At 39.4% G+C, this 10897-nt stretch overlaps 1 protein-coding gene across 1 annotated transcript in view; it reads right to left on the bottom strand.

The window, feature by feature from the left end:
- The window catches only part of CUNH14orf39 (chromosome unknown C14orf39 homolog), a 35707-nt gene that overhangs the window by 21650 nt on the left and 3160 nt on the right, over positions 1-10897 (bottom strand). Inside the window, exons 4-5 of the mRNA XM_040227594.1 lie at positions 1892-1981; positions 635-716 (exon numbers count right to left, since the gene is read on the bottom strand). Coding sequence (XP_040083528.1) covers positions 635-716; positions 1892-1981 — 172 coding nt within the window. The remainder of the gene's footprint in view (positions 1-634; positions 717-1891; positions 1982-10897) is intronic.

Below are 10897 nucleotides of genomic sequence, written 5' to 3'. Positions count from 1 at the left end.
TTGGTATCTCTAATTTTCTTGAAGAGATCTCTAGTCTTTCCCATTCTGTTTTTTTCCTCTGTATCTTTGCACTGATCATGGAGGAAGACTTTCTTATCTTTCCTTGCTATTCTTTGGAACTCTGCATTCAAATGGGTATATCTTTCCTTTTCTCTTTTGCTTTTCACTTCTCTTCTTTTCACAGCTATTTGTAAGGCCTCCTCAGACAGCCATTTTGCTTTTTGTGTTTCTTTTTCTTGGAAATGGTCTTGATCCCTGTCTCCTGTACAATGTTATGAACCTCCATCCATAGTTCTTCAGGCACTCTGTCACATCTAATCCCTTGAATCTATTTCTCCCTTCTACTGTATAATTGTAAGGGATTTGAGTTAGGTCATACATAAATGGTCTAGTGATCTTCCCTATTTTCTTCAATTTAAGTCTGAATTTGGCAATAAGGAGTTCATGATCTGAGCCACAGTCAGTTCCCGGCCTTGTTTTTGCTGACTGTATAGAGCTTCTCCATCTTTGGCTTCAAAGAATATAATCAATCTGATTTCAGTATTGACTATCTGGTGATGTCCATGTGTAGAATCTCCTCTTGTGTTGTTGGGAGAGGGTGTTTTCTATGACCAGTACATTCTCTTGGCAAAACTGGAAGCTGCTGTATGTCTTCACAGAACCAGTCAACTTCAGCTTCTTCAGCATTAGTGGTTGGGGCAGTACTTGGGCCAGTACTTGGGTAAAGAAATGCAGTACTTGGGTATAATCTCAAAAACAACAGAATGATCTCCATTCATTTCCATGGCAAACCATTCAATATCACAGTAATCCAAGTCTATGCCCCAACCACTAAGGCTGAAGAAGCTGAAGTTGACTGGTTCTGTAAAGACATACAACACCTTCTAGAACTAACACCAAAAATAGATGTCCTTTTCATCATAGAGGATTGGAATGCAAAAGTAAGAAGTCAAGAGATACCTGTAGTAACAGGCAAGTTTGGCCCTGGAATACAAAATGAAGTAGGGCAAAGGCTAACAGAGTTTTGTCAAGAGAACACACTAGTCATAGCAAATACTCTCTTTCAACAACACAACAGACAATTCTACACATGGATATCACCAAAGGATCAATGCCAAAATTGATTATATTCTTTGCAGCCAAAGATGGAGAAGCTCTATACAGTCAGCAAAAACAAGACCTGGAGTTGACTGTGGCTCAGATCATGAGCTCCTTACTGAAAAATTCAGACTTAAATTGAAGAAAATAAGGAAAACCACTAGGTCATACATCAATTATACTGCAATAAAGCTGGGGGGAAAATAGTAAGAAAAAAATAAAAATTAAAAATAAACTTGATACTGTTCTTATCCAATTATGTTAAAAATAAAAACATTTCAATTTTTAAAATTAAACTATGAAATTATTATATAATGCGTTCCAAGTTCCTCACTTTGTTTCATTATATTCACTAACTACATTTAATCCCCTAAACCAAGTGATTTAACACATAATAAACCCACACAAATATTAATAATTCTCCATCAGAATATAATATCCCACTAAACAACTGAAAAACACAAATTTTATATAAAAATACCCTTTTAAAGCCAATATTCCAATTTTCTCATAAGCTAACTTTATAACTGGCTATTCCCTAAGGTGTTTGACCATAGCAACTCAGTCATAAAAAACATTAATTGAAGCACACTGCTTTATATTGCTACTGATAGTTACTATGTTAAGGACATGTTTAAATATATCTAAGGTTGGAAAGAGCTTTATAACAAATAGTTAGGCCAACAATGACAACCAAAGAGTCCAAAACACTGGATTTACTTTTTAAAAATTTTGTGTACATTGTTCAATTAATATTTTTACAAATAATGTCTTATTAAAATATATACTGTACTTGTCTTTTTCAATAGTTTCTTGATAAATAATAAATTGCTCCTGCATGTAGTCTTCATGTTTATGAAATACATCACATGTTGGCTTCCAGCTATGGATAAAAAATACTGTAATTAGCATCTCAGAATAATAAATTGAAGAACTAATAAAAATGAATTTAACCACTTAAACAATCTTTCCTTTCTTGGAGAAAATAAGCTTACATTAAGAAAAACATTCCCATCTCCCATCTTCACCACTATGACCATATATGCAATTGTATACATGTTCGAATATCAACATCCACTAATTTTTCACATAAAGTTTGTTTGGGAACCATGACTAGGGAAGGAACAAATCTGACATGCCAGGATTGTATATTGCTGATATCTCTGGAATATACTCTGCAACACTCTGTGTTGAGTGTTGGCATCAGGCTATCTTTCTCATCATACTTATAAGATCTTCCATACTTATAAGATATGTAAGATATATAAGATCTCATCATACTTATAAGGGCTCCCCTGGTGGCTCAGAGGTTACAGTGTCTGCCTGCAATGTGGGAGACCTGGGTTCGATCCCTGGGTTGGGAAGATCCTCTGGAGAAGGAAATGGCAACCCACTCCAGTATTCTTGCCTGGAGAATCCCATAGACAGAGGAGCCTGGTGGGCTACAGTCTACAGGGTCCCAAAGAGTCAGACACGACTGAGCAACTTCACTCATCTCACTCATAAGATCTTAGTTAAGAAATTCTATTGGAATAAATATTTATAGAGTTGTTGCTGTTCAGTCACTAAATAATAACCAACTCTTTGTGACCCCATGAACTGCAGCATTCCAGGCTCCCCTTATTTTACTATCTCCCAGAGTTTGCTCAAATTCATGCCCACTGAGTCAGTGATGCTAACTAACCATCTCATCCTATGCCACTCCCTTCTCCTTTTGCCTTCAATCTTTCCCAGCATCAGGGTCTTTTCCAATGAGTTGGCTCTTCGAACCAGGTGGTCAAAGTATTGGATCTTCAGCTCCAGCATCAGTCCCTCCGATGAATATTTAGGGTTGATTTCCTTTGGGATTGATGGGTTTGATCTCCTTGCAATCCATGCAACTTTCAAGAGTCTTCTCCAGCACAATTCGAAACCATCAGTTCTTTGGTGCTCAGTCTTCTTTACGGACCAACTCTCACATCCGTACATGACTACCAAAAAATGGACTCTACAGATCTTTGTAGACAAAGTGATGTCTCTGTTTTTTAATATACTGTTTCTGTTTGTCATAGCTTTCCTTTCAACGAGCAAGTGTCTTTTAATTTCATGGCGGCACCTGTTACTGTCTGCAGTGACTTTGGAGCCCAAGAAAAGAAAATTTGTCACTGCTTCCACTTTTTCCCCTTGTATTTGCCATGAAGAGATGGGACCAGGTGCCCTGATCTTAGATTTTTGAATGCTGAGTTTTAAGCCAGCTTTTTCACTCTCCTCTTTCATCCTCATCAACAGACTTTTTTAGTTCAGTTCAGTCGCTCAGTCGTGTCTGACTCTTTGCGACCCCATGAATCGCAGCACGTCAAACCTCCCTGTCCATCACCAACTCCCAGAGTTCACTCAAACTCATGTCCATCGAGTCGGTGATGCCATCCAGCCATCTCATCCTGGGTCGTCCCCTTCTCCTGCCCCCAATCCCTCCCAGCATCAGGGTCTTTTCAAATGAGTCAGCTCTTCACATCAGGTGGCCAAAGTATTGGAGTTTCAGCTTTAGCATCAATCCTCCCAATGAACACCCAGGACTGATCTCCTTTAGAATGGACTGGTTGGATCTCCTTGCAGTCCAAGGGACTCTCAAGAGTCTTCTCCAACACCACAATTCAAGAGCATCAATTCTTCGGCACTCAGCTTTCTTCACAGTCCAACTCTCAAATCCATACATGACCACTGGAAAAACCATAGCGTTGACTATACGGGCCTTTGTTGGCAAAGTAATGTCTCTGCTTTTCAATATGTTATCTAGGTTGGTCATAACTTTCCTTTCAAGGAGTAAGCGTCTTTTAATTTCATGGCTGCAATCACCATCTGCAGTGATTTTGGAGCTCAAAAAAATAAAGTCTGACACTGTTTCCCCATCTATTTCCCATGAAATGACGGGACCAGATGCCATGATCTTAAAGAGATGCTTTGCTGCTGCTGCTAAGTCGCTTCAGTTGTGTCCGACTCTGTGTGACCTCATAGATGGCAGCCCACCAGGCTTTCCTGTCCCTGGGAGTTCCTGCTAAATCCCCATGGACACAAGAGCCTGACTCTTCACTTTCTGCCATTAGAGTGGTATCATCTGCATATCTGAGGTTGTTTATATTTCTCCTGGAAATCTTGATTCCAGCATGTGATTCATCTAACCCAGCATTTTGCATGCATGATGTACTCTGAACATAAGTTAAATAAGCAGGGCTAGCATAAGGGATAAGGGGAGGCTTTTTTCTCCTTGCAAATTTAGAAATTTATACCCTCCTGAATTTGAAAGAAACTAGACCAAAATGAATTATAAAATCAGACAGTAAGTATAAAATGAATATTCTGCTTACACATTTGTTTTTATTACATGACTGGAAAGATGTTGCCAATGTGAAAAATCTAAAATTAAGCATATGCCACTGCAGCTTACATTCTAAGTATTGTTCAAATATTTCCTCCAGATCTTTTCTAATATTTTTTATTTTTCAGATTCAAAAAGTACTCATACCCACCTTTGAAGCACAAATGTATACATAAGAAAATAATTATCATCCATATTCTCAACACTGAATAATAACTGCTACTATTTCAATTTCATGGCTGCAATCACCATCTGCAGTGATTTTGAAGCCAAAAAAATAAAGTCTGACCCTGTTTCCACTGTTTCCCCATCTATTTCCCATGAAGTGATGGAACCAGATGCCATGATCTTAGTTTTCTGAATGTTGAGCTTTAAGCCAACTTTTTCACTCTCCTCTTACTCCCGGAGTTCACTCAAACTCACATCCACTGAGTTAGTGATGCCATCCAGCCATCTCATCCTCTGTCATACCCTTCTCCTCCTGCCCCCAATCCCTCCCAGCATCAGAGTTTTTTCCAATGCGTCAACTCTTCACATGAGGTGGCCAAAGTACTGGAGCTTCAGCTTTAGCATCATTCCTTCCAAAGAAATCCCAGGGTTGATCTTTCAGAATGGACTGGTTGGATCTCCTTGCAGGCCATGGGACTCTCAAGAGTCTTCCCCAACACCACAGTTCAAAAGCATCAATTCTTTGGTGCTCAGCTGAAATTCATGGGGTTGCATAGAGTTGGACACGACTGAGTGACTGAACTGAACTGAATATTTCAATAATTTACTTCCAGATTTTACTATAGACAGAGTTTCCCAGGTGGTGCTAGTGGTAAAGAACCAACCTGCCTATGCAGGAGACATAAGAGATGTGGGTTTGATCCCATGGTTGGAAAGATACCACGGAGGAGGGCATAGCAACCCCCTCTAGTATTCTTGCCTAGAGAATCCCCATGGACAGAGGAGCCTGGCAAACTATAGTCCATAGGGTCACCTAGAGTCAGACATGAGTGAAGAGATTTAGCATTCACAAGCAGACACATATAGTTTAACATATCTGAGATCATATTCACATATACAACATATTCACCTTTCAGTTCAGATCAGTCGCTGTCATGTCCGACTCTTTGAGACCCCATGAACCGCAGCACACCAGGCCTCCCTGTCCATCACCACCTCCCGGAGTCCACCCAAACCCATGTCCACTGAGTCAATGATGCCGTCCAACCATCTCATCCTCTGTAGTCCCCTTCTCCTCCTGCCCCCAATCCCTCCCAGCATGAGGGTCTTTTCCAATGAGTCAGCTCTTCACATCAGGTGGCCAAAGTATTCACCTTTATCACTTAGTTTTAAATATATACATTTTCTTTGTTACTAAGAATTCACTGTAAAGGTTTTAATAAATACAACATATTACTCATTCCAATATTGTTAGCCATTTTAGTTACTCTAAGTTTCTCTTAAGAACTTGTACTTAAATGTTTGCCTGAGTTTTCAATCATTTCCTTCAACAATATTTCCCAAAATGGAATTATAAGATCAAAGGTTATATATACATACATTCTGAATATTTTTAAAATTCTGTAAGAACTATATGTTCACTGAAAAGATACTCATTATAAGCATTTTGATGTACATATGTCTGCTAAGTCACGTCAGTCATGTCTGACTCTGTGCGACCCCATAGACGGCAACCCACTAGGCTCCCCCTTCCCTGGGATTCTCCAGGCAAGAACACTGGAGTGGGTTGCCATTTCCTTCTCCAATGCATGCAGGTGAAAAGTGAAAGTGAAGTCGCTCAGTCATGTCCGACTCTTAGCGACCCCATGGACTGAAGCCCACCAGGCTCCTCCATCCATGGGATTTTCCAGGCAAGAGTACTGGAGTGGGGTGCCATTGCCTTCTCCATACATATGTCTAGACTTGTTCTAATTATACATATATAAATACACAATTACTACATAGAGTTTATTCTATGAATGCTGTTTCAATGTTTTGTTCAATTTGTAATATACTGTTAACACGTTTCATGTCAATAAATATTGACATATAGCATAAATTAATAGACTGTTTACTGTTCATTCATATGGATGGACCAAAATTCATTTAAACTATCACCTAATATTGAACACTGAGCTGCTTCCAATGTTTTCCTATCATAAAAGGTTGATATAAATACATTGTTGTACATTATATCTTTGAGAAAATACCTATTTCCTTACAAAAAATTATCAGAAATGGTACCATTTAATCAAAAGTCATGCTTATTTTTAAAGTCTGTAAAGTGTGCAGATATGTCATCGAAAAGGTATATACCAGTGTATATTCCTACATTACCCTACCATAATTTGGCCTCAGGCCAAACTACAGGGAGGGAACACAGCCCCATCCATCAACAGAAAATTGGATTAAAAATCTACTGAGCATGGCCTTGCCCATCAGAGCAAGACCTGTTTGCCCCAGAGCCAGTAACTCAGGGAGCTTTTACAAGCCTTTTATCCTTATTCACCAGAGTGAAGTGAAGTGAAGTCGCTCAGTCATATCTGACTCTTCATGATGCCGTGGACTGCAGCCTACCAGGCTCCTCTGCCCATGGGATTTTCCAGGCAAGAGTACTGGAGTGGGTTGCCATTTCCTTCTCCAGGGGATCTTCCCCACCCAGGGATTGAACCCAGGTCTCCCGCATCGTAGACAGACGCTTTACCGTCTGAGCCACCAGGGAAGTCTACCACCAGAGGGCAGATAGAATGAAAACCACAATCACAGAAAACTAATCAAACTGATCACATGGGTCACATCCTTGTCTAACTCAATGAAACTATGAGCCATGCCATGTAGGGCCACCCAAGACAGACTGGTCATGGTGGAGAGTTCAGTCCACTGGAGAAGGAAATGGCAAACCACTTCAGGATTCTTACCTTGAGAACCCTATGAACAGTATGAAAAGGCAAAAAGATATGACACTGAAAGATGAACTTCCCAGGTCAATAGGTGCCCAATATGCTACTGGAGAAGAATGAAGAAATAGCTCCAAAAGGAATGAAGAGATTCAGCCAAAGTGGAAACAATGCCCAGTTGTGGATATGTCTGGTGGTGAAAATAAAGTCTGAAGCTATGAAGAATAATACTGCATAGGAACCTGGAATGTTAGGACCATGAATCAAGTTAAATTGGAAGTGGTCAAGCAAGAGACGGCAAGAATGAACATCAACATTTTAGGAATCAGTGAACTAAAATGAACTGGAATGGGTGAATTTAATTCAGATGACCATTACATCTACTACTGTGGGCAAGAATCCCTTAGGAGAAATGGAGTAGCCCTCACAGTTAACAAGAGAGTCCGAAATGCAGCACTTGGGTGCAGTATCAAAAACAACAGAATCATCTCTGTTCGTTTCCAAAGCAAATCATTCAATATCACAGTAATCCAAGTCTATGCCCCGACCAGTAACGCTGAAGAAGCTGAAGTTGGACAGTTCTATGATGGCCTACAAGAACTTCTAGAACTAACACCAAAAAAAGATGTCCTTTTCATCATAGGGGACTGGAATACAAAAGTAGGAAGTCAAGAAGTAACGGTCAAGTTTGGCCTTGGAGTACAAAATGAAGCAGAGCAAAGGCTAACAGAGTTTTCCCAAGAGAATGCACTGGTCATAGCAAACACACTCTTCTAACAACGTAAGAGACGACTACACATGGACATCACCAGATGATCGATATTGAAATCAGATTGGTTATATTCTTTGCAGGCAAAGATGGAGAAGCTCTATACAGTCAGCAAAAACAAGACCGGGAGTTGACTATGGCTCAGATCATGAACTCCTAATTGCCAAATTCAGACTTAAATTGAAGAAAGTGGGAAAAACCACTAGGCACAATTCAGGTATGACCGAAATCAAATCCCTTACAATTATACAGTGGAAGTGAAAAATAGATTCAAGGGATTAGATTTGCCTGAAGAACTATGGATGGAGGTTCATAACATTGTACAGCAGGTGGTGATCAAGACCATCCCCAAGAAAAAGAAATGCAAAAAGGCAAAATGGTTGTCTGAGGAGGCCCTACAAATAGTTGAGAAAAAAACAGAAGTGAAAGGCAAAGGAGAAAGAAAAAGATATATCCAAGCAAGGAGAGATAAGAAAGCTTTCCTAAGTGATCAATGAAAAGAAAGAGGAAGACAACAGAATGGGAAAGACTAGAGATCTCTTCAAGAAAATTAGAGACACCAAGGGAATACTTCATGCAAAGATGGGCACAATAAAGGACAGCGATGGTATGGACCTAAGAGAAGCAGAAGATATTAAGAAGACCTGGCAAGAATACACAGAAGACCTTAATGACCCAGATAACCACGATGTTGTGATCACCCACCGAGAGCCAGACATCCTGGAATGTGAAGTCAAGTGGGACTTAGGAAGCATCACAACAAACAAAGCTAGTGGAGGTATTGGAAATTCCAGTTGAATTCCTCAAAGATGATCCTTAAAGATGATGCTGTGAATGTTGCACTCAATATGCCAGCACATTTGGAAAACTCAGCAGTGGCCACAGGACTGGAAAAGGTCAGTTTTCATTCCAATCCCAAAAAAAGGCAATGACAAAAATGTTCAAACTACTGCATAATTGTACTCATCTCACACACTAGCAAAGTAATGCTCAAAATTCTCCAAGCAAGGCTTCAATAGTACCGGGAACTTCCTGATGTCCAAACTGGCTTTAGAAAAGGCAGAGGAACCAGAGATCAAATTGCCAACATCTGTTGGATGATCTAAAAAGCAAGAGAGTTCCAGAAAAACATCTACTTCTGCTTCATTGACTCTACTAAAAGTCTTTGTTGTGTAGATCACAACAAACTGTGGAAAATTCTGAAAGAGATGGGAATACCAGATTACCTTACCTGCCTCCTGCAAAACCTGTATGCAAGTCAAGAAGAAACAGTTAGAACTGGAACATGGAACAATGGACTGGTTTAAAATTGGGAATGCAGTACATCAAGGCTGTATACTATCACCATGTTTATATAACTTATATGCAGATTACCTCACTGGGAATGCCGAGCTGGATGAAACACAAGTTGGAATCAAGATTGCAAGGAGAAATATCAATAACCTCAGATATGTAGATGACACCACCCTTATGACAGAAAGTGAAGAACTAAAGGGCATCTTGATGAAAGTGAAAGAGGAGAGTGAAAAAGCTGGCTTAAAACTCAACATCCAAAAAATGAAGATCACAGCATCTGGTCCTATTACTTCATGGCAAATAGATAGGGAAACAATGAAAACAATGACAGACTTTATTTTCTTGGGCTCCAAAATCACTGCAGATGGTGACTGCAGCCCTGAAATTAAAAGACACTTGCTCACTGGAAGAAAAACTATGACCAACCTAAACAGCATATTAAAAAGCAGAGACATTACTTTGCCAACAAAGGTCTGTCTAGTCAAGGCTATGGTTTTTCCAGTAGTCATGTATGGATGTGAGAGTTGGACCATAAAGAAGGCTGAGTGTTGAAGAATTGATGCCTCAACTGTGGTGTTGGAGAAGACTCTTGAAAGTCCCTTGGACAGAAAGGAGATCAACCAGTCAATCCTAAAACAAATCAATCCAGAATATTCACTGGAAGAACTGAGGCTGAAGCTCCAATACTTTGGCCACCTGATGTGAAGAGTTGACTCTTGGGATGCTGGGAAAGACTGAAGGCAGGAGGAGAAGGGGATAACAAAGGACAAGATGGTTGACAGCATCACTAATTCAATGGACATAAGTTTGAGCAAGCTCCAGGAGACGGTGAAGGACTGGGAAGCCTGGAGTGCTGCAGTCCATGGGGTTGCAAAGAGTCGGACATGACTGAGTGACTGAACAACAACAATAACATATTTCTACATTGTGTGAGCAAGGTGATTTTCTTATTTCCTGGCCAATACTGGGTATGAACCTTCTTTAAATTTCTGTAAAACTTAAAGACAAAATAATGTACAATAATATATAATATTATTGCTTTAATTTGGATGTCTTTGATTATTAGTAAGACTGAACATTTGTTCACATGTTCATTAGACATACATTTCTTCATTTTGGTATTTACTTATTTACTGTCTTTACCCATTTTTTTCTAATGGGGTTTTGGCTCTTTATTACTAATTTCTACAAGCACTTTATATTTTTTAAATTGACCCTTCTTTGATGTTTTTCTACTTTATCTTTTTGCTTTTTGTATCAATTTGAGGTGTTTTTCTTTTTAATTTCTATGTACATTTACCATTGTTTCCAATGTGATTTCTACATTTGATGACATAGATCTTCTTCTCTCAAAGATTATAGTCACCTATATTTTCTTCTCATACTTTCATGAATTCATATTTCACATTTAAATTGCTTAGCCATAAGCTGAAATCAGGAACTAGAGGTATTTGCGCATTAAAATCAACAGATCCTAACTGTCCTCAGGACCCA

The sequence above is a fragment of the Oryx dammah genome, unplaced genomic scaffold (genome assembly GCF_014754425.2).
Source record: "Oryx dammah isolate SB20612 unplaced genomic scaffold, SCBI_Odam_1.1 HiC_scaffold_26, whole genome shotgun sequence".
Taxonomy (NCBI): domain Eukaryota; kingdom Metazoa; phylum Chordata; class Mammalia; order Artiodactyla; family Bovidae; genus Oryx; species Oryx dammah.
Note: the sequence above shows the minus strand (reverse complement) of the source record. Positions and strands in the feature narration are given on the sequence as shown.